Source organism: Haliotis cracherodii, unplaced genomic scaffold (genome assembly GCF_022045235.1).
Source record: "Haliotis cracherodii isolate W230 unplaced genomic scaffold, xgHalCrac1.p SCAF_16, whole genome shotgun sequence".
Classification (NCBI taxonomy): Eukaryota; Metazoa; Mollusca; class Gastropoda; order Lepetellida; family Haliotidae; genus Haliotis; species Haliotis cracherodii.
The window spans coordinates 23,909,896-23,934,960 of NW_027266271.1; the positions used below are offsets into that span (position 1 = coordinate 23,909,896).

Genomic DNA, 25,065 nt, shown 5'->3' on the forward strand with positions numbered 1-25,065 from the left:
AACATGTTCTGTTGATACCCCTTTGTATTACTGTAATGATCACGATAACCTGATAATAATCATGATGATCTGATATTTTCGAATTGCCCTCTGCTTTTTTGAGATAATATAATACAGAAATATACATGTGTTCAATATGATTACTGAATTGCCATTCGTTTAAAAATGCTTCACACAGTCTGACATATTAACACAAACATCTTGTAACTGAGTAGATACATGCAACACCAATCATGTTTAATTGCAGGACTAATATTTGGGTAGAATCCACATTCTGAAGGTTTTTTGGCTTGAGGCCTTGGACAAATTCTGCTTCCCGATCACGACCGGAAATTCTACGTGCTGGAACTCATAAATTTGATTAATTCTCCTTCCCGGTCGGATGCCCTTCTGAAGATGTAAATCGATCAGTACGACCAGAGCGTAAATAATCCACGAAAGTATTCACCACACTTGGGTTTATCAATCAACCATGAACCACAGCAGGTGCCTGATGTTACTAGTTGTATAATCACAGTCGGCTAGGGGTCGGCTAGGGGCGTGACATGTCTTTGATTAATATGGTTAGGATGAGACGTAGGACCGTAAAACATGTTTAAGCCCTACTGTCAATGACGATAAAGAAAGATCACAACGGGTTTTTTTTCAATTCATGGACCAATGTAACAGTAGTAGATATAGTTAACGTAAATAGTAATTGTTATCGTCGATTATCCAGTGTATTATTATCTTTGTCACGATCTTTTATCATTCTGATTTCATTCGTTATCTATGATAATTATATATTTTTGGGGAGATCCAGGATACGTACTCTTGGGTCAACAAACAAGTAGTATTGCTTCAGTTACAATACACATCATTATACAGTAATGCTATATCCTGTTTGTGTTATATATAATAAATGAATTAACAATAAAGATTCAGTGTGTGTGTTTCCGCTTCCGTTTGTTTGTTGTTTAACGCCGCACTCAGCAATATTCTAGCTTAATGACGGCGGTCTGTAAAAAATCGAGTCTGGACCAGACAATCCAGTGATTGCCATCATGAGCATCGATCCACGCAATTGGGATCGATGATATGCATCAACGAAGTCAGCGAGCTGGACCACCCGATCCCGTTAGTCGCCTCTTACAACAAGCATAGTCGCCTTTTACGGCAAGCATGGGTTCCTGAAGACGTATTCTACCCCGGATCTTCATGGGTCCAGTGTGTATGTAAGGGGGTTCGTGAATGGGTTTTTTCATCGCAGTCAACCAGACAAGAGAAATGACGATGGTCTGTAAATGATCAAGCATTTGCAATTCACAGATTCTTTAAGCATCAAAGAAATATACATAATGTAATTCCTATGTTATGTGAAGAGAAAGCATGCAGATCGCAAACAAAATCCCAACTACGTATTTATAATCAAATGGCTTTCAGCCCGAGCATGCAACCATGTTTCATAAATACTAGTATACAGCCATTTGAAACACAATGATAATAATAACTGTAAATAATAACTAGTAATTAATCTGATTAATACCCAATTTTGGCGCATGAACTACAAAAACTGCAAATATTATTTGTGTTATATTGAATTAAATGAGAAAATGGTTCTGCATGGGTAACTATTTAAACAAACGTTTGTCACAAAAATTGGCACAAGAGGATGTTCACACTTTGAACATGATGAAGCCATTCAACCTCATCACAGAGCGAGCTGTATGAAGAAGGGGAGATAACTCTAATTTTCAAAGAGGTTTAATTTTCTCAAAATGGCGGCACCCACGAACAGGTGCTCAGTTTATTTCATAGTATCACGGTAGTGCAGCAATGTCCCCAGGACCCTTATTATCTAATCGACAGTATTCCCAGCTAAACTTTATTTCTCTCTAAACGCATATGTTTAATAGTTTAATCATTCGACAGAGACAAACCAGTAGTAAAAATTCACACCAAATAATCAAGAACTCTTGTCGTGTTTATCATGTTTACCATGTTTACATTCACAAACGGTATGTGTAATATGTGTTGCACAAACTGTTACCAACATGATACTGTTATGTATATATGTTTAATGTCTGTGTCAATTGTGTGTCTCATTTGCTGTAATATTTCAGCCTGCATTTGCACATGTAAACATGATGTTGGGCAAGCAAGTCTAAAGATCATGCCAACGATGAAACATTTATGCCCATAAAAATATTGATGGCCCATGAAGTTTATGTTGGTATTGCTACATACATGACACAACTGGATGTGAATGTTAGAATTACAACTGAACCATATCCTTTGTTATATGGTCATGATGCAGGGTGAAAACACCTCTGATGTTTGGTAGGTCTCAAGCCATGTTTTTGTGGGATCAGGAAATCTTCAGTAGTTGTAGCTACCTTAAACATGAATTATTGTTCAGGCCTCCCAATTCATTAACAGTCTGAAGGAATATTAACATAAAAGGCAAACATTGTCTTTCAGCCTGTTATTTATGACAATGTGGCTGAAAGAAAGGTGCTGCTGTCCTGAGTGAGCGAAGAGCAATAATGAGTAACAAGCGGTCCCACATCGACATCGACCCGGATTACGAAGATGTCACAGACCAGCAGGCAAAGCGACAAAGAGTTCTGGAAAAAGATGGTGAGGCTCCAAGTACAGTACATGATAGGATATAATTAACTCCAGTTTATGCTGTCCATGTGTTTAGCATTTGATATAGAAAATTGGCACAATTATTATTGTAAGAATTGTTAACATAGATAAGTAAGTAAAATTGTTGATATTTTGTTTTGAAATATTGAGGAAATAGATAACATTCATAGCCTATTGGTTAAATTGTTTACTAGTCTCTCCAAAGGCCCAGGTTCAATTCCCCACTTAAGAACAATGTGTGAAGCCATTTCTGGTGTTCCCTGCTGTGATTTTTCTGGAATATTGCTGATAGCGGCATAAAACCATGCTCACTCTTGACCATATTCATGTTAACTTCTATTATCATGACAATCTCACTGACATCCGATCTTTTACTCTAATATGGCACCCGTGAAGATCCGGGGTAGAATAGGTCTTCAGCAACCCATGCTTGCCATAAAAGGCGACTATGCTTGTCATAAAAGGCGACTAACGGGATCGGGTGGTCAGGCTCACTGACTTGGTTGATGCATGTCATCGATCCCAATTGCGTGGATCGATGCTCATGATGTCAATCACTGGATTGTCTGGTCCAGACTTGATGATTATTTACAGACCGCCATCATATAGCTGGAATATTGCTGAGTGTGGCGTTAAACAACAAAGCAACCAACCAACCAACATCTAATATGGCACTTCTCTGTGTGAAGGGGGGCACGGGTGGCCCTGTCATCTAAGGCGCCGCGATTCGCTGTGCAGAGTTGCGTCCCTAGGGCACTCCAGAAACCTATGATTGTGGGTTCGAATCCCGGTTCGCCCCAATTATGTTTCTAGGTTTGTCAGCACCATACCCATGCTCGTTGGTTTCACTGAAGTGGTAAACATCTAAGACCTGCATCACTTTGGGCTTTCCTCCCACATTAAGCTTACACGCCGCGATATAACTGGAATACTGTTAAAAGCGGTGTTAAACCCAACTCACTCACTCTCTGTGTGAAGATCTGAGGACACCTCATAGGTTGGTCCAGTGGACCTTGAGTCTACTTTGAATGCTCAGCCTGAGTAAAGTCTTCTTGAGTACCTGAGCCAATCAGATGTCACCTTTCTGAAACGATTTAACTTCATTATTTCAATTCAGAAATTTGGATATTAACAAAAGTGAAAACATAGACAACAAAAGTATTCCTTTGATGGTATTCCTTTTTGGGCGTAGATGCCTTGGCACTCAGAAATGATGGTCAGTAGAAAATATTCACAACAATGGTTCAGCCATTATCATGCCTATCATGTTCATTGGGAACAGTCCGATTAACTTCCATAGTTCGAAATTGTGTGTCTAGAAGCATGGTTAGCTCCCTCAAGGAAATCCTTGTGACATACAGGGAGTCTGTGTTAATGGACATGTTTCTGTTCATGTTGTATGTGGGACACCACTTGTAGACAGTGGGGCATTGCAGTTTCCTCTCTTGGCCTTACCAGAATCCACTGACTAGGTTCCTTGATTTGTAAGCGGTAAAGATGCTCTCATGAAAGAAAGCTGGTTAACATCTTCAATCCACATCACAATGGCAGACATACTGTGATAAAACTGTAACACTGTACAAAGCATATTACAGCGCAACAAACCTTATTAAACTGGTCTATTCATAATTTGATGTTTTTCAATCATGGTAAAAGTTTTCATTCTAGTTCTGATACTTTTTGTACTGCTTTATTGTTTCAGCGAAGGAATCAGCCATTAGGAAGATTGAGAGCATCATTAGGGCCCAGTTTGAGGTGGAGATTCGACACAAGGAGGCAGAGATCAGTGTTGCAGATCAGGTAGAGCAGAGTTGAAGCGATTATTAATACTCCAGTGTTGTCAGTCGGATATTGAGCAAATTTATATCAATAACTATTGATATTCGGCAAATTGTTTTCATATGTTTATCAACTGATCATATGACCTGTACAGTTTCACAACATCCCTTTTCCAATACAACCTTCCCAATATTTGGAATGTTTTTCTGTTTCAGCGTTTGAACCAATCCCGCCTGGTTGTGGACCGACTGCGGGCATGCATTGTGGCCTGTCACTATTCATCCTCAATCCCAGGATCCAAGGTAGCTGGAGATAGGGTAGATCATGATTACAGTGATGGGGGAAAGTGAGTGCAATGTCAGCTTGCTGACCGGGTTAACCTCTTTGGTCATGTGGACAAGGCGTCCGACCTCTGATCAGAAGGTCTGTGGTTCGAATCCCATCACGGAAATCGGAAATTTTATGGCCGCTACATTTAACTGAAGTATTAATTATTAAACTTATTGTAACTCACACTATGCATTTCTCCTAGTTTTGATCTTGGTGTGGAAACGCCCTGGAACAAAGTTTCCAGCTTTAAAAAATAATTTTGCTCTAACGCATTATCAATCAGATCTTCTTGACTTGGGCTCCGCCATTTTGTTTAAAGCAAATTCAACTGATATGAATGGTGGAATCTTATAAGTAAATAGGAGGGACATAGAAGGAACATAACGCATAATGGCCACTGGTGGCACTACTATCGAGTCACGAAATTCCAACCTAGTTTGTCAAGGATTGAAACTGGATTTTGACAAGACAGTCAGTTATCTCCCTTGCCTCGGGAAGATGCAACATATTAACCCAGGCATCACACTATCTGATGTCACGGTAACCTCCCCTGTTTCTTGTGTTGTACAGGACAAGTCACAGCCCCCGTCCATCCATCCCACTGTCAAGGCCAGACTTGGGAAGGCCCCCGCCACAGTCACCAGCAGCGCCGCCCATGATGGGGAGCGGGAAACAGGAACGGATGTCAGGCCGCAGGATCAACTGATGGGGAATGAGGAAGCGCCTGCAGGAGCTGATGCCTCCTCATCTGACAAGGTGAGTGCTGCGTGGATGTGTGCGCAGGTGCAAGGCAACATGGTCTGTTCAGATCGTCAGGGATGGAAATCATGGACCAGTCTTGTTAAATGTTAATTTATCCTAAGGGCTAGTAGGATTTCAAACACTTCGGAGGTATTGCTGTGTTATCACTATTCATGCTGGTAGACTTTCTTGGTTAATTTCCATCCCATATCATATGTAAAACAAGGTAATATAGGTATAGGGTGGAAACAATGTGTAACATGGTGATTGTGTGTCATGGTGTCCTTGTAATATTAATAATTGCTGGGTAATCAAACAACAATTTCTCAATCAGTTTCTCGTGGTATGGTTGAGAAACTCTTTAACAATCAGGTTCATGGTTATGAGAAGTCTCTAGCCACCGCTCAGGCCGAAGCTACAGTTCAGGTCTTACAGATGTGCTTAACCCAACCAGGTACCCAGTATACACGGAGGACACCCTTATCTGCCCAAAGCTAAGCACAAATCTTTACAGGCTTCTAAGACCAGATCGGCAAGAGGGCGCACTCGGCCCTCCTCCTGTGGTGCTGGGTACGCGGTGGAGGATGGCACATCGGAGGCCAGCAGTGTTATTCCTACCTAGCCGGTCAAATTGGATCTTCCATCACCAGTCGTCACCCCTCACGACTCTCTAGCCGACGGACCCCTCCAGCGGTTCAGACATAACTAGGGTCAACTCTTCCTGGACCGCTGGGGCATTCAGACTCTCTGCTACAGTTACTGCTCACCCTCATTAGTGCCGTCGTACACAGACGAACATTTGGAGCTGTTACAGGACAACATCCAGCTTCTTCTGGACAGACCAGATGTAACCAGGCACTGTTACACCAGGATTTTACTGCTGCCTCTACCTGGTTCTGAAGAAAAATTCATCGAAGCTGTATATGATTCACAATCTGTGTGTATTCAGTCAGCTTCCCATGACACCAACTGGCTGGGATCCACTCACTCCCAGAGTCTCTTGGATCTCATGTTCGCATTCTGCAGTCTGATAGACAACATCCCATAGGAGAACGTCTCCAACATTCTCGCTGACGCTCTCTCTCGTCTCCGTCAGTCAGCTCCCAAGGAGTGGCAGCTGTACCCGGACACTTTCCGGATGATTTGCCAGTACTTTGGCCACCCAAACATCGACTTTTTCACCTCATGCTACAACCATCAGCTTCAGATGTTTGTATCACCAATATCGGACTATGTGACAAGGCCCTAGCCATCAAGGTGAACGGCCTACATGCGTCTGCTTTTCCACCTCCGAGTTCTGCAGAAACTGGCATCAACCGTGGACATCCAGCTTCTTTTAGTAGTGCCTTATTGGCCCAGTTGGGTGTGGTCTCCCCATCTCCAGGGGCCAGACTTAGAATTCCCCATGTTTCATGGTCTGCTCAGAAATCTGCACACTCATTAACCACATCCATGCTCAAAGTCGTTGGCTGTAGATGTGTGGTCCATTTGCAGGACACGCTGGCTCTCGCTATCTGTCAGACACAACATCCTTCTAGGGTTTCTCTGTAGGAGCAGATCCAACTTGCCGTCCTACTGTGCATATTGTTGCAGAGGGATAAGTAAAAACGTGAAGGGAATTAGAATATTCCCCTGTATCCTGACACAACAGGTCATGACTGCCCGCCCATCCATCCCCTTGAAGTTTGGGATCAATTTGTCACCTGTCTGAGGGCAATTGCAGGAAAAGACAAGCACAGGAGCATGCTGGGAGCCAAGTGGTTGGGGGTTGTGTTCGGGTGATTGTTCAACATTGTTCTACACTGTTCTATGATCGAAGGATGAATATTGCATACTGTTGTAGACCCATGAAGATCATGCTTGTTGTAAGTGGTGACTATCGGGATCGGGTGGTCAGGCTCGTTGACTTGGTTGATGCTAAGCCAATTGCGTAGATTGATGCCCATGATGTCAATCACTGGATTGTCTGTTTGAGACTCGATTACTTACAGACCGGTGTCATATAGCTGGAATATTGCTGAGTGCGGCATTAAACAACAAATAAACAAACCAAAGCTAAGCAAAGACTAATAGCCCTTTCACACACTCAGAAGGTTGGTATGTATTCAGTTGTGAAGACAGTGTCTAGCAGTTTGATACACATTACATGATTAGTTATATGACTATTTGTTTTTTATGCATTTTGTGTACTACTCAACATATGCTCAGGAACAAGCCTTTGACTAAAGATGTCTGTCTTGTTCCAAAGCAAATGTTGTGTCATATATTTTGGATGACATATAATTTGATAGTGAGCTTAATTTATGACCAATGCATTATGTCAGTTGTAGGTATTTGCTAGCTCTCTGTGTTAAGTCCAGAGTTTTGTTGCAGCAAGTGCAGTCTGTCCCCCCATCTGTTCTGCTCTCCCCTGACAAGATTGTGGATACCAGGGGCGCACGCTTCAAGATCAAGAAGAAAATCATTGTCGGAAATATCTCAAAGTAAGACCTTTGCTATATGCTACTAAAATGGTTCAGCCTGCTAATACTCGGCCAGGATGTTAGTGGGTTTGAATGCTACCTGGGTTGTGATTGGCATCCTTTGTGTCGTACCCATGCCCTTAGAAATTTGTGGGGTCTTTGTTTACTGCAAAATTGTGTTGAGGGCAAGTTAACATCCACTGATGGTAGTTTATTGACAAGTAGCATGTGACGGCTGCATGAAACTTACATCAACCTGCTTGACTGTTTGGCAGACAATTTTAAGACTACTTACATATTCAAGTATTATAACTTCCTCTGGGGGCACGGGTGGCCCAGTCGTCTAAGGCGCCGCGATTCGTTGTGCAGAGTTGCGTCCCTTGGGCACGCCAGAAACCTAGGATTGTGGGTTCGAATCCCGGTTCGCCCCAATTATGTTTCTAGGTTTGTCAGCACCATACCCGTGCTCGTGGGTTTCACCGAAGTGGTATGGGCGGTCGGGTAGCCTAGTGGTTTAAGCGTTCGCTCGTCACGCCGAAGACCCTGGTTCGTGTGAAGCCCATTTCTGGTGTCCCCCGCCGTGATATTGCTTGAATATTGCTAAAAGCGGCGTAAAACCATACTCACTCACTCACTCACCGAAGTGGTAAACGTCTGAGACTTGCATTACTTCGGGCTTTCCTCCCACATTAAGCTGACACGCCGCTATATGACTGGAATAATGTTAAAAGCGGCGTTAAACCCAACTCACTATTACTTCTTCAAGATTCTCAAGTGATTGTCTGCATTATTTTTCAAGTGAATCAAGACATGATTTGTCTCTTATTTTTTGTTGCAATTTTTCAAATTTTATCTTATCCTGACTCATACTTATACTCATGAGTCAGGATAAGTAACTTTGAAGATGGGCAGGCAGCATTTATGGGTCACCTGCCCGACTGTCTTGTTAGGTTTTAAAATTATTTCAAACACTGAGCTGTGGTAGTGGTAAGATGTCCGTGATATGTGTCCACTAGATGGTGATGTGTGTCCACTAGATGGTGATGTGTGTCCTCTAGATGGTGATACATGTCCACTAGATGGTGATGTGTGTCCACTAGATGGTGATGTGTGTCCACTAGATGGTGATGTGTGTCCACTAGATGGTGATGTGTGTCCTCTAGATGGTGATACATGTCCACTAGATGGTGATGTGTGTCCACTAGATGGTGATGTGTGTCCACTAGATGGTGATATATGTCCACTAGATGGTGATATATGTCCACTAGATGGTGATGTGTGTCCACTACATGGTGATACATGTCCACTAGATGGTGATGTATGTCCACTAGATGGTGATATATGTCCACTAGATGGTGATACATGTCCACTAGATTGTGATACATGTCCACTAGATTGTGATATATGTCCACTAGATGGTGATATATGTCCACTAGATGGTGATATATGTCCACTAGATGGTGATACATGTCCACTAGATGGTGATACATGTCCACTAGATGGTGATGTGTGTCCACTAGATGGTGATGTGTGTCCACTAGATGGTGATATGTGTCCACTACATGGTGATGTGTGTCCACTAGATGGTGATGTGTGTCCACTAGATGGTGATGTGTGTCCACTAGATGGTGATATGTGTCCACTACATGGTGATGTGTGTCCACTAGATGGTGATGTGTGTCCACTAGATGGTGATGTGTGTCCACTAGATGGTGATACATGTCCACTAGATGGTGATGTGTGTCCACTAGATGGTGATGTGTGTCCACTAGATTGTGATATATGTCCACTAGATGGTGATGTGTGTCCACTAGATGGTGATGTGTGTCCACTAGATGGTGATATGTGTCCACTAGATGGTGATATATGTCCACTAGATGGTGATGTGTGTCCACTAGATGGTGATATGTGTCCACTAGATGGTGATATATGTCCACTACATGGTGATATGTGTCCACTAGATGGTGATGTGTGTCCACTAGATGGTGATGTGTTTCCTCTAGATGGTGATGTGTGTCCACTAGATGGTGATATATGTCCACTAGATGGTGATGTGTGTCCACTAGATGGTGATGTGTGTCCACTAGATGGTGATCTATGTCCACTAGATGGTGATGTGTGTCCACTAGATGGTGATGTGTGTCCACTAGATGGTGATGTGTGTCCACTAGATGGTGATGTGTGTCCACTACATGGTGATGTGTGTCCACTAGATGGTGATGTGTGTCCACTAGATGGTGATCTATGTCCACTAGATGGTGATGTGTGTCATGTGTTCAGATTCATCCCGCTGGAGCACCGGGAAGTCAACGACCAGTCAACACACAAGTGGATGGTGTATGTACGTGGACCGAAGGACAAGCCAAACATTGACACCTTTGTGAAGAAAGTGTGGTTCTTCCTGCATCCCAGCTACAAGCCAAATGATCTGGTAGAAATAACGTGAGTCTCTTTACGTGACACAAGCACACATTTCACACAAAACAAATTCTCAATAAAACGTGCATAGTAGCACTAAAATACTGTCGGAAATAGAATGTGCTGATCTATGACATCATCACTTCCGTGTCACGTTGGAGCTGTGTGATAGGGTTGTCCTCACAGCTAGTTGAAACAACTTCTTCTTCAGCAAAACTTTACACAGCTCTTTCTTTCTGTCAAGAAAAAGCAGTAATGTGCATTAAGGAGTAATGCAGGATATGCATACAAATATAAAAAAATATCTATGATTTTACTAGAATTGAATTATTTTTTATCCTGATACAACAATTTCTTTCTTCACTTTGATAGAAAACACAGAACCTGAAACATGCCTCGTACCCCAAAGTCTCATAAAGATTCTTTCTATCTAGTCAGCATCAAGTGTAAAGACAAGGTTCATACAGGCTTGAAAAGGCTGTGAAGTTTTAGGTCCTGTTTAAAAAGACCTTGTTTAATGTAAACCTTGAAAAGCCTTGAAAATCACCAAAATAGTTTGAACAGACTTGAATTTGTACAAAATGACAAAAACTTGTTAAAAAAGAGTATTAAAATTCATGACAGACTAAAAATATTTGATAATTGGGTTGTAAAACTATATTCTCAGGAAAATTTGTGATTTTCAAACTGCTTTTTAGGTCATATGATATGCTGGATTTAATGTAAAAAATATTATCAGACTGTTGCTAATAACTCGGCCAAAATGCCTTCAAGTGACAGGTGAAAGCCTTGAAAAGTCCTTGAATTTTCGTGTTTCATATGATGTCTGAACCTTGAAGGAGTGAAATCTTTTGTGGGGTGAAATATAGCAGGTCTTGTCTGTTAAATTGAGAACATGTAATGGCACGCGATCACATCATTATTAGCACAAGTGACTAAATGGTTTAGATTCTTAAGCTATGAAAAATGACTTGTACTGCAGTATTGCTGAAGGAGACACTAGTCATTGTGTCTGACATCCCCATTGATGTCACTTACTGAGTGGAATGAACAGCAGTGATATGTAAACATGACGAGATGACAACAATCTTCTGTGGTACATGTGTTACCTCTCCTTACAGACAGCCCCCGTACCACTTGACTCGCCGGGGCTGGGGGGAGTTCCCTGTCCGTGTCCAGCTTCACTTCCACGACACTCGCAACAAGCGGGTTGATGTCATCCACAACCTGAAGGTAACATTTCCCCTCATGTCACACAGGAAGCTAACTGCCCTTCACAACCTGAAGGTAACGTTGCCCCTCATGTCATCCACAATCTGAAGGTAACGTTGCCCCTCATGTCATCCACAATCTGAAGGTAACGTTGCCCCTCATGTCATCCACAACTTGAAGGTAACGTTGCCCCTCATGTCATCCACAATCTGAAGGTAACGTTGCCCCTCATGTCATCCACAATCTGAAGGTAACGTTGCCCCTCATGTCATCCACAACCTGAAGGTAACGTTGCCCCTCATGTCATCCACAATCTGAAGGTAACGTTGCCCCTCATGTCATCCACAATCTGAAGGTAACGTTGCCCCTCATGTCATCCACAACCTGAAGGTAACGTTGCCCCTCATGTCATCCACGACCTGAAGGTAACGTTGCCCCTCATGTCATCCACGACCTGAAGGTAACGTTGCCCCTCATGTCATCCACAACCTGAAGGTAACGTTGCCCCTCATGTCATCCACAACCTGAAGGTAACGTTGCCCCTCATGTCATCCACAACCTGAAGGTAACGTTGCCCCTCATGTCATCCACAACATGTGTTCTTTTTTTGTTTCAGCTGGACAAGACATGTACTGGTCTACAGACTCTTGGTTCTGAAACAGTGAGTATTTTAGTTACTTCATATACACTTATAGATCTGTAGTGGCATGATATGAAACTCACAAATGAGGACAGGCTCTTTTAGGACAGGGTGGCAAAAGGGCAGGTTCTTTTTGCACAGCACAAGGCATTTCGTTTGATAGGCAATATTTACAAGTTGACAGATGACAAGGTAGGCACAACTTATGGATAACAACTTCTTTAATACTGTAAAGGTGATGTTTTGATATAGGTCCTTATACCGTTGTCAAGCAAGGCTATGGGATACCGTGTAATCTCTGCATCTCGTGGGGACGGTGAGGTAGTTGTTGGTTTGATTGTGCCTCTTCCCTAGTCGGATGGGGCTGTTAATGGTGTTGATTGCCACATATCCATGGAGATGACGGATTAATTATTTGTGCCTACTTCGACAAGGAATTTCATTTATCATACACAGGGATTTCCAAATGTGTTAGGGAAGCAAGCAACAGGAGTTAATGAATCTCACTGTCGAGGACATGTTTATATGTTGTATCTGTATTACTGTATTCGACGTAATAAGCGCCCTGATCGCTCTCAAAATTAGAAATAGTCTCTTTTTATTAGAATATTATTTTGGTGAAAAAAACAGAGTTGAAAGATCATAAATTTCGTGGTTTATGCTGACAGCCAGAAATATTTATATATGACAGATATAATTTTCCAGAATTTAATTTCCAATATTTAAGGGTGCATATAACACACAAGTGCGTATAAATGAGAGTGAATAAATAAGTCTTGTGTACATTGATTAATCCGAAGTGGTGCTAATTGGGATTGTTCACTAGCCAATATATTAGCAAATATCGCCGTGGGTGCTTATAAGAGCGGGGTGCTTATTACGTTGATTACGGTAGTGTTGATGCACTACACATTATATGTGATGGAGACACTTTAGGTTGCTGTGATATACATTCCGTCCAACATAAGTGTAAGGAGTGTGAAGTCCTTTCAAAGCTGTGTTATAGTTTGAGACTTGTGTTACAGATTGTGGAGATTGAGTTGGAACGAGAGATTCCACAAAGCGAAATTCCTCTGCCATTGTCATCGGACTCAGGCAGTCTCCATAACAAGGGAGATAACTGCAGTGATAATGCGAATACCACAATTGAAAATCAGCCTGATAATAGTGTGTTTAGTACAGGTGATGGACTGAGGACTGAAGTTTCCATGGAAACTGATACTGAGAATAGTGTCAAATCTAACTCGGTGAAGACAGAGGTGGGGAATACAAACGGAAATGAGGACAATTGTATTCAAAATGGTGCTCAAGAAGTGAATAGTCCTATCAATCTCAAGGTCAATGGTAAAGCTGCCATGGTACCCAAAAGCAATATTACAACAAACAATACTCCCAAAGTCATTCATTTAAAAACTAAGGGTCTTTTACACAGTGACCTTATCACAAGTCCAAAGGGAAAAGATAATCATTCCAAGGTGTCTCCTACCTCGGCCGAGCTGGTTCCTCAGCCTGGTGTCATGTACATGCGGTGTAAGGACCAGCAGGGCAACCTCCTGCTCCTCCCGTACAAGCTGGGCCCCACTCACGGACCCGGCACACCGGAACCAGACCCCAGTGCCTTGAACAAGTCGCCTGCTACACCTACCTCAACTCCTGCAAAGACGTCCGGGTCTGTGTCTATACCTCAACCTAATGCAATAACTCCTTCCACAAAGACCACCAATCTGGTCCTCAAGGTCACACCAACAGGGTTAAAGCTGGTTCCGGCAGAGAGTGAGTCGAGCACCACATCAGTTGCCAAGCCAACTCATATTCTCCAAGGGTCTGAAGTCAGTGGGAAACCGAAACTGAAGTCTTTACTTAATGCTGGTTCTTTCGTCCCAAATACAAACTCCGTACTTCAACAGAAGGGGGCTGGTGGAGTGAAGCCAGGTATTCTTAAACCCTCCAATACAGCCGTGAACTCGTTATTGTCCAAATCTCAACTAAATCTCAAACTATCCAACCATACTGTGCCAAATCCAACCTCTAAAATGCCTCCGCCTCCCTCAGATACCAAATCAAACCAGTCCCTTGTTTTAGCAAATATAGGTGACAGACAGATTTTGTTGAAGGTCATACCAGGGGCAGATAATCAGGTTCTCCTTGTGCCAAATCAACCCTCATGTACACAGCAAACCGGTCAGCCCACAGGGACTGCCAAAACTCCCACAATTCAGCCACAGAAGTCACTTCTGGCATCAACTTTGACAAATCCTACAACACAACACATGGGACAGAAGTCTCTGACTTTCTCTTTCGGATCATCTCCGTTTAGCATGCAATCAGCTCACCAGAGAGCAGATGCTACACATTCAACCAGTCAAAAACAATGCTCAAGTTTTGACCCTGAGAAGAAAATTCATGTGTGGAAGAAGAAAATTCGAGATTTGGCTGGATTTAGTGAAGAAATTCTGCCTTTAAGGTAAGGAAGCTTCTTTCATCATGTGTTTACATTCTTTACAGAAAGGGGGGCTGTCGGGTAGTCTAGTGGTTAAAGTGTTCACTCGTCATGCCGAAGATCCGGGTTCAATTCCCGACATGGGTACAATGTGTGAAGCCCATTTCTGGTGTCCTCCACTGTGATATAGCTGGAATATTGCTAAAAGTGGCGTAAAATCATACTCACTCACTCACTTTACAGAAGGGGAGCATGGGTGATAAGCCTTGGTGTAACTGGAAAACTGTTCAAATCGGCATTCAACCCAACTCACTGCCTCACTCACTCTGTAGAGCAATGTTTTTAGATTATTTTTTAGATATTACCATTGATGCTGCAATGTGTCTACCCTAATTTTTTTCTTCACTCATTAAAATTATTTATCTTTTCACACTTCGTGAAATTGTATCAAACGTGAACTTGTTTGCCATTAATTAATATTTTGTTTGCATAAATGTAAGGAGGAAAGTGTGTAAAGTCTCAGTGATAGACAATCATTTGTTTCGTATATTTTTATATGTGTATCTACCCTTGATTATTTACAGGGTGTTGTGATAAAGCTGGAATATTGTTGATGCAGCTTTAAGCGTCATGCACTCCTGCTAGTACCAGCATGTCCCTGGTAACATTATGTGTGTTCAATTGTAGACTGTTGGACTATCCGGATCTGTTGTCAATTATACGAGCAGCAGTTCGAAGACATCCTGTTGTCCGTGAAGTTGTGGGTGAGGGAATCATTAAGCTTTATTTCCTCTCAGAGTTTCCCATAGATGTTTACCAAGGCATTCTACTTAAAAGAAGTCAAAGAATACCCAAGTTTTTCATGTGACTATAGTCTGTCAAAACACATCCTTCCATTTGTGGGACACCCATGAAGATCCGGGTTAGAATAGGTCTTCAGAAACCCATGCTTGACGTTTGAGGTGACAAATGGGGTCAGGTGGTCAGACTCGCTGACTTGGTTGATGCATGTCATCGTATCCAATTGTGCGGATTGATGCTCATGATATCAATCACTGGTCCAATATTGCCTGGTCCAGACTAAATTATTTACAGACTGTCCTCATATACCTGAAATATTGCTGAGTGTGGCGTTAAATAACAAACACACACACACTCCAAATCTTGTGTGTTCTTTTACTTGCTATGAGTAGGATATAAGTTAAGCATGTTAAGAATGAGGATAAAACACTTGAATTCCGATATATGGTTACCCAGGCATTAGGGCAATAGAATTTCCTTACAATGTTGAATACATTGTTTTAGCAACACTGGTGGCATCCAACTTCCATTCAGGCATCTGCATCCATGATTATTCAGGGTATTAAATCTCCCATTTTTTAAACTGATCCTATGCATTTCTTCCTTCTTCAATCCTATGTGGAAACGTGCTTGTACCATGTTTCCAGCTTCTAAAACAAAAAACGTTCACCTGAAAACACCTCGGCATCCTGTGCACAGTAACCATGCACGACCTGATCACATGTGTATTTCTATGCATTTCTTCCTTCTTCAATCCTATGTGGAAACGTGCTTGTACCATGTTTCCAGCTTCTAAAACAAAAAACATTCACCTTAAAAAACACCTCAGCATCCTGTGCACAGTAACCATGCACGACCTGATCACATGTGTATTTCTGCCAACTCATTCTCCGAGATCGAGGCATTCTATCTCATTCTTTAGAAATAACATGCCTCTAGTGTCGAGGCCGGAACATTGTTTGTGGTGAGGAGGTCAGTGGGAGAGAATATCCATTCTGGATCAACTGTATCCTGAAGGGATATGCAAGGACGATCCCCGGTTTTGAGCCAACAGGAGTGTCTGAGATAGGAACGGCAGTGGGCGGAAATACCTAGTCGTCTTGTAGTGGAGGAGAGTCACTAGTCTGTAGAGTCTGGCGGAAGACTTAGAGCCACAATGTTACCGACCTCATCTTCTGCATCAGTAAAAGTGAGTATAGCGAGAAGAGATAAGGAATCTGAGATCTCGATGAGCAGGCACGAAGTGAAGATAGCTGCTTTCCTCCTTTTCATGATCTAAGAGGGTCTTTGTGATGAGATCATCAGTAGAAGGAAGACGAACTGGAGATCAACCATAGCCCGCAGCCAAACCATAATCTGAGTAACCTGGCGGGTATGGATACCCAGGTCGAGTGGAATCGGGTTGTAGAGCGGTCACTGGTCACGGCAGTCACAACTTTGTACACGCTGGACGGAGCATGTCCTTTCTCCCCATGCAGGATGTCCCAGTCCACGAAACAAAGCCACCGCCCCCCCCCACCCCCTAAGAAACAAACATTTTCTCTAGGTCCAAACAGTGTTTGTTTTAGAAGCTGGAAACATGGTTCAAGCACATTTCCACATAGAATCGAGGAAGAAATGCATTTCAAATTCTATTAGTATCATCAATACCCTGGACCTGTTCGCAACCGTAGCTTCATTTTGGTAGTGATGTCACCAGCCCCACTTCTCTTATCACTAACTTCTCTCACAATTTCCTGAAATCAACAACCACTCAAACTACCTCTTCTGAACATGAGTTTAGCGTAGATGAACTACTTTCAAAATCGCCATCTCCAAGTGAACTCTTAATGTATTTTGACAAATCACAGGACAGTTATAAATGGTTTTATAGAATCGTGACATTATGGCAAGTAGGTCCAGGGTATATATCATAATAGAATGGAATGATGAACTAGATAATTAAGGGTGTCATCTCGTTAGGAAATCTTAATGTTTAAGTAAAGACTTGTAATACTGGTCTAACTTCAAGATAAGCACCTCAAATGTCAGCAATTTCAAATCCATATTTGCCATGATGATACAATTCATTGATTGTTTTCAACTGAACTTTCCCAGACCGCAGTCTGCACCCTTACTGTGCGCAGTCCACAGAGGAGTGGCTCAGCTGGAACGTTGGCAAGAGGCGGGCGTCAGAGGTATACTTGCTTATTTTGTGAATCCATTACGTCGAAGTGTCATAAAATCTGAGAATTGAGCACAAAATGTTGAAAGTCTCAACAGCCTGGACATGGGTAGTTGATATACAGTAAGGGGGCACGGGTGGCCCAGTCGTCTAATGCGCCGCGATTCGCTGTGCAGAGTTCCGTCCCTTGGGCACGCCAGAAACCTATGATTGTTGGTTCGAATCCCGGTTCGCCCCGATTATGTTTCTAGGTTTGTCAGCACCATACCTGTGTTTGTGGGTTTCACCGAAGTGGTAAACGTCCGAGACCTGCATCACGTCGGGCTTTCCTCCAACATTAAGCTGACACGCCGCGATGTAACTGGAATGCTGTTAAAAGCGGCGTTAAACCAAACTCACTCACTCACTGATATACAGCAAACTATGGTTACAATAAACTCAAAGGGACCACAAATTTTATTTCGTTATAACTGTAGTTGGTTATAAGCATATATGCGGCACATATACAACAAATGGCCGGAACCAAAAGTAAGTTTGTTATATCCATCAGTTTGTTATAAGCGTGTTCGTTGATGTTGAGGTTGATGTAGAATGACGTCACAGATGTGTTTGAATGTACTAGTAATTCTTTGCAAGATGTCACCAAATTTCTCCTATCTCATTGACATCCATCTGAGCAGTTGTGTAAACATGATAGTTCCATTCAAAGAACAACGGACAAGAAGCAGTATTTGTCTATTTCTTTCATTCTTAAGCTAACCAAGATCCTAGAGTTAACATTGTAATTTGTAATGTGGTGAAAGTACATGGATAAACATAGTAAGATTATGAATATATATCTTGTCACTATAATCAAATGATTATGTCTATGTGAACAGAGTATTTGTTTTTTCTGTTTTTCTGTAAAATAAATATTGATGGCTTTATCCAAACTTTAAAATATGACGTGATGTTGCTTTGTGTTTCAAGTGGCAGAGGGCTGCATCTGTCAGGACCTTCATTTTGGACCATCTAAAGGAGGAGAGTTCCTTCAAAGGGGAACAACTCTGGACCACAAAACAAATCATGACTTGGTGTCGTCTTCATGCATTCAGCCCTCACCATCTAGGTACGTTTATGTCCCGCACCACCATATGGGTGGATTATTACTAAAATGGGTAAAACCTCAGTTTCCTGAAAGAGATCACCTACCAGGACAGCAATTTATCTAGACCTGCTCAGAGGCCAATATTTGGGCCCCAAGTCTGAAGAAGTTATCAGAAGAAAATCCCAAATTGGAATAAGTAAATTGCCATGTTCAAGCAGCCACACACACATGCATGTGTAAGTGAAATAATCTTGTACACGACGTTCAACCCTATTTCACCTCACCCCACTTACGGCATGTATGGTATGTTCATTGTAAGTGTAGGGTGGTCGGGTAGCCGGCTTCGATACCTGACATGGGTACAATGTGTGAAGCCCATTTCTAGTGTCCCCCGCCGTGATATTGCTGGAATAGTGCTAAAAGCGGCGTAAAACCATACTCACTCATTGTAAGTGTAGTTGATATCAATACATTTTGGTCGATTATCATTTGTGACAAAGTGTATCATTACAGCCTTCCTCTTTACATACACACAGAAAACATGGAGTATTAACAAACATTCTTGATGGTAGAAAAACACAACTTTTTTTAGAAAATACAGGACAAGTAGACGGTGTCCCAAATACGTCGGTGTCTGAGTCGATGTCACAAAAACATACCCCCGAGACCCCTGCCACACAGCCACTGACCAGCCTGTCTGACCATGAGCCGTACATGGACCAGGTGGACACGCTGCTGGAACAGGTGGCGCCCTCTGACGACAGTGAAGAAAGTGACCTTGACATTGTGTCTGTTGGTAAGCTAAATATCATCAGAGGAATTAGGAATGTTTTCTCCCATGCAACTCCTTGTTGGGATTGTGGAGCTAAAAGTTTGGTTTGACCTGAAATGATACAAATTTGCAATGGAGCCTTCTTAATTTTGTTTTTGTTTGATAAGGAATTTGCATGACATTACTAGTTTTAAGATAACAGAACTCACTCATCATTTGTACACCTACTGAATAAAGTCAGTTAGAGGATTACGACAAGTCAACTGAAGGTGGCTGAAACTGGTATGGCCAGGGACCAGAAAAATAATATTTTGGGGGTTAAGTTAGGGTGGGAGGGCTTACAGTACATCAGATTGTGTGAAATGTGGATTGTGTTCAGGACTCACTGGTTTGATTACTTACAGCAGAGCTCCAGATAAGGTGCGTATCTGCGTAAAATACGCATCTGAAACGCAGAAATACGCAGTAAAATAAAATCCAAGCGTATCAAATACGCAACGAACATTACAGATACGCTACAAAAATAAAACTTGTGCGTATCATCAAAATATTGTGAAGTAACCCTGCGTATTCGATTAGCAAATCAGCAACTTATTTTGAAATTATAAACGGGCATTCTGTCAACCTTGCCAAACTACACGATGACAGTTACATCATGATCATTTGCCATAACACTTTCTTGTGGAAGTATCGTGTTTTTTTTTTCAGTCCTATAAAGCTATCAATCTCACACGACACCAGTTTGCAGGGACTAGATGAATAGTGTTTTTAGATATTAACTTAAATACCCACATGTGTAAAAGCTAGTGGGTAACAGAAATTTGAATACCCAGATAGAATTACTGATACCCAATGATTTTAAAATGCATGGGTAAAATACCCACAGCACCAAAAGCTTATCTAGAGCTCTGTTACAGCTTATCCAGATATGGTAATCGTGGAATGTCGTTATTAATATTGCTAGACGGTTTACGTCATAAAACATAGTTCACTGTGGCCACAACATCTGTCAGTCTGAGGATAAAGTGATTATTTCACTGCTAAAGATGCAAAGCAGACTAAAATAGAAGCTACTGACTTGGCGACAAGCTGGTCAAGACATGGCAGTGTATGAGGTTAAATTTGGATGGCAATCTGTAAGTTAAGGCACAGACACTTTGAGCTTACAAATGCTGTATGAGCAGTTTGAATGTTCAAATATTTGATTCCAAATCATCAACAGATCTTTTCACAGCTTTTTCACTTTTCAAGGCCATTCTTTAGTATGATTAAGAAGCTGTTGATCTTGTCAGTCAACTTGGTCAGGATGGTTTGTTCCACATATCCCTGCCTTGTTTATGTAGTTCGATGTTCTGATGTGATCACATTGAATTTATCCTAAAAATGCCCATCATTTCCTTCACTGAACCTTGTCATTATTTTGTCAAGATCTGCCAAGGGTGAAATTAAAAGAAGAACCTCCTGTTGAACGTGAGAGTCACCATGGCAACAGTGAGGTCATTCCTCCGAGTGATGAAGCTGTGTTTGTACAAGATATTGCTCAACAGGTAGTGTATACTCTTCATGTTGTTGCACAGTGTTTATCGATACTGGGCAGAATTGTCTTCTAACACTGAGCCGAGATGCCATTACGCTTTTGGCGTAATAATTACGCTTTTGAGGCTAAGACTATGCTATTATGTTTATCCCCCTCAAATTACGATTTTTGACATTTTTTTCACAAATTATTTACATGTATAAAATATCACAGAGAGCACATTTTTAATGCACTGAACGCGGGAACAATTCTACTTGGAGCTAATTGCATGTACACCAATATTTCTTAGGAACTCGAAACACCACATTGTCTTTCTGCAAAACAGTTAATATTGTCACATGATCAATTGTATGAATTTGTGGAGCTTTGAACATGTGTTTCAGCATGAATGCAGTGTTTTCGACTTCATTTTTTGTCGCCTCTCTAAAATAACATGAAGTTTGGAGGGCTAAGCCCCACACAACTTGAATTAAATGCTTTCGTACCTGATTTATAATCTGTTACTATCAAGGTGTATGTCGCTGATGTGGTTGTTGCATACCATTATTGAACTTCTATTTTTAGGTACCTTTTCGATGTGATCTCATTGCTCACGTGAAATTACGCTTTTTTACCCTACTGATTACTTCACAGCTTCAAAAAGGGCTGGCATCTCTGCACGGAGTTCTAAAAAAACCTAGATGGTTTCTATGGTGAAACCAACAGTGGTGTACTGACGATGAATCCCAGATTCTCCTTGCCTCAGGTTCTCCTGTGGTGATTCCGATTAACAATAGGTTCAAGCAGCTCATGTTTGTTGTAAGAGAGAACTTATTGGATTGGGTGGTCAGACTGTGTGACTTGGTTGATTGCATGTCATTGTACCCTAATGACATGGTTTGTTGCTCATATTATCAATCACTGGATCAACATACAGCTGCAATGTTGCACAGTGACGCATTCAACAATGCATGCACAGCACCCATTATGGCGGTTTTACCGTTGTCCCCAGACATAGATGCATATGCACGCATGCACACATGCACGCATGCACGCATGACGCCCCCACACCAACATACACATACACAGATAGTGGATGAATACATCCCAAACAGACACACACATGCATAATATGTTTTACATAATCAGGTTTATGTAATTTACTTAAGAATTTACTTCAATAATTGTTTGTTTTTATGGAGTTATAAACATAAAAACCAGGGCATCTTTGCACAAAGCGATCTTAGCGCTGTGACTATCATAAGCCTATGTTAAAGTATGGGAGTTACAATCTCCTTAGCTAAGATAGCTTTGTGCAACGGGGCCAAGTGGGCATGTTCGTAACTCCATAACGCAAAAACATATTGAAGTCAATTCTTATAAGTAAATTTGTCAACAATAATAACTTCACAAACTTCTCATTTAACCATTAACCCAAACAAACAATATGAAATCAGCGACATCGTTTAGCGTAAGAAAACAACACAAGCCCATCCCAATCTGTTATCAGACAATCAGAATCAGTAGTCTGTTAGTGGGCGTGGCCTAAATATTTCTGGTTTATGAAGAAGAAATGCTTGGTTAGCATGGTTAGCCAATCAGAAGCCGTGGAATCACTCAATGTATTTATTGATGGTTATATGTACAGATGTCAGTATGTTGGAACCCGTGAAGACCCAGGCTAGAGTAGGCCTTCAGCATCCCATGCTTGACGTAACAGGCGACAGTGGTTGTCATAAGAGGCGACTAAGGTGGTCAGGCTCGCTAACTTGATTGATGCATGTCATCGTATCCCAATTGCATAGATGGATGCTCATGATATGAATCACTGGATTGTTTGATCCAGACTTGATTATTTACAGACACTGTCATTTAGCTTGAATATTGCTGAGTGCAGCGATAAACAACAAACGATAACAAACAAAACAGTATGTTCGTGTATGTCACTCCTGGTTGTGCTTCAGATTGGAGTGAGGTTCCAGCCAGCTCAGATTCAACCTGGTGTGGCAGCTTCAGTTGTAGAAGACACCATTTATACTGTGAGTACTCCTGATATCTCAATGATAGATAGCACCACAACAAACAATTAGACGACAACTTTTCTATGTTCACTGCAGTGAAAATAGAGATATTGTCATCCATACAATTCTTTTATTAAGCTACTTTCCCAACTTGTACACCAATGAAAGAAACAAAATTTAACTATTCAGCATGTTCAAAGAAAGTAATATTTGTACAGATTCATTGAATAATTAACATCTAGCAAACTATGTTTTTCATGTCTGGCCCAGGGGTGGCTTCAATTTGCTTTGCAGAGTTGTGTCCCTTGGGCACGCCAGAAACCTATGGTTGTGGGTTCGAATCCTGGTTTGCCAGGTTCAATTATGTTTCTTGGTTTGTCAGAACCGTACCCATGCTCGTGGGTTTCACCAAAGTGGTAAACGTCTGAGACCTGCATCACTTCGGGCTGTCCTCCCAATGGCTCCCATATCAAGCTGACACGTTGTAATATAACTGGAATACTGTTCAAAGCGGTGTTAAACCCACCTCACTCACTCACTTACTCCTTCACTATAATACTATAGTTACTGATTTGTGTTTTATTTGTCTCTGCAGGTGATGTCAAGACTGGCTGAGGATATTGTGAGAGAGACTTTCTCAGTTGCAAACTTGGAATCCAATAGGTAAACAGCGAAGACCAGATTCACTGTTTTGTAACGTCCTTTTCTTTATGTTCTCTTTGTCCTCTATTATAATCCTTCAGTACAGAAGATGGACATTGTAAGTTGTAGCAGGATCACGAGGGATACATGGGGTTTATGCGTCCCGCACTGAGCTTTATACCATTAGCCGGAGGCGAGTAGTATAAAACCTAATTCAGGCCGCATAAAATGAATTTATCCTACCGACATGTTTAAATATGACATTGTAAAAAATGGTGCTTTGTGCTTTGAAGCGAGGTATAAACGATTTATCCTGTCTCTCAGAAGTGCATGTGCAACCTGTTGTGCTCATGGCGGGGTATAAAAGATTATTCGCTTAGAAATTTATTACCCTCCAAGGTGGGATACACAGTTTTTTATCAAGATCACGTGGCCCAATCAGATCTCATCATTCTGACGTGAAGGTATGATAAAACAAATTGTGTTTATGTTCTCTTTTCCAGCACCGTGGAAGAGCTGTCTGCAGGCAATGTATTTAAGGCCCTAAACAACATGGCACTCACCGATTTTCTCACTAACAAGCATCTTGGTATCCATGACAACACAGCACCACCATCTGGAGTGAGGTGACAGGAACTGTTGCAATAATGGAAATTCTTCACCAGTTTGGATGTAAAGATTTGTTTGCATTTGAATGTTGTACAGGGGGAAAGTTAGACTGTGATTCTAAACAAAACTTATACGATATATGCAGTCGTTATGCTAAAGGAGATAGGAGTTAGAGGTGAAATGATACATCGGGGCACCGTTTCAACGTGAGTTTTCATGTAATGATATGATACACGATACACTTCCTGAAATAAATTACTTATTACTCGTTTAATGACCCCTCAGGATTTTTGTCAGTCAAATATTGCAAAATGTGTCGTAATTAGCTTTTCAAGTTCACCAATAAAAATAACCGCTACGAACTTGTATCTACAGCTATCTTTCTTTTTGAACCTGCTCTAAAATATTATTTGTCAAGAAGTTTCCATGCAATTCGACGTAAATATGCATATTGTGATACATATCGTATCGTGACCCATGTATCGTGATACTTATAATATCGGGACCTTGCTGTATCGATTCACACCTAATTGGAACTATTTTCACCATACTCACACCTTGATACATGAAAATGTGTAAGTTTGAAAAAAAGTCTAGACTATCAGTGGAAATCCTGCATGACAGCATGCTTAAAAGACAAAGCATCTTTTCTCCCCAAGGTACCACACACTATATGTAACAGTGAAATTTGACTGTTGAAACTATACCTGGATTATAACTTATTCAATCTCATTAAAATCAGATCTTAGTTCTCGCTATCGTTAAACAAAGATCTAAGGACATCCCATTAGGGATCACAT

The 25,065-nt window shown here is 41.5% G+C and overlaps 1 protein-coding gene across 1 annotated transcript; it reads left to right on the forward strand.

The window, feature by feature from the left end:
- The first annotated feature begins 1,746 nt into the window (after positions 1-1,746).
- Positions 1,747-25,065, forward strand: LOC139463959 (YEATS domain-containing protein 2-like). The gene is made up of 18 exons (XM_071245430.1): positions 1,747-1,777; positions 2,461-2,619; positions 4,334-4,431; positions 4,626-4,712; positions 5,311-5,496; positions 7,855-7,964; positions 10,224-10,385; positions 11,483-11,594; positions 12,190-12,234; positions 13,239-14,677; positions 15,341-15,417; positions 17,552-17,631; positions 18,588-18,726; positions 19,298-19,501; positions 20,906-21,024; positions 22,958-23,032; positions 23,610-23,677; positions 24,160-25,065. Exons 2-18 carry the CDS (start codon positions 2,526-2,528, stop codon positions 24,284-24,286), a joined length of 3,222 nt encoding a protein of 1,073 aa, XP_071101531.1. The 5' UTR covers positions 1,747-1,777; positions 2,461-2,525; the 3' UTR covers positions 24,287-25,065.

Coding starts and splice junctions, on each gene's coding strand:
- LOC139463959 (XM_071245430.1), top strand. CDS start 2,526: ATGAGTAACAAGCGGTCCCACATCGACATCGACCCGGATTACGAAGAT. Junction 11,595..12,189: donor ATGTCATCCACAACCTGAAG/GTAACATTTCCC, acceptor TTTTTGTTTCAG/CTGGACAAGACATGTACTGG. Junction 15,418..17,551: donor TGTTGTCCGTGAAGTTGTGG/GTGAGGGAATCA, acceptor GAACTTTCCCAG/ACCGCAGTCTGCACCCTTAC.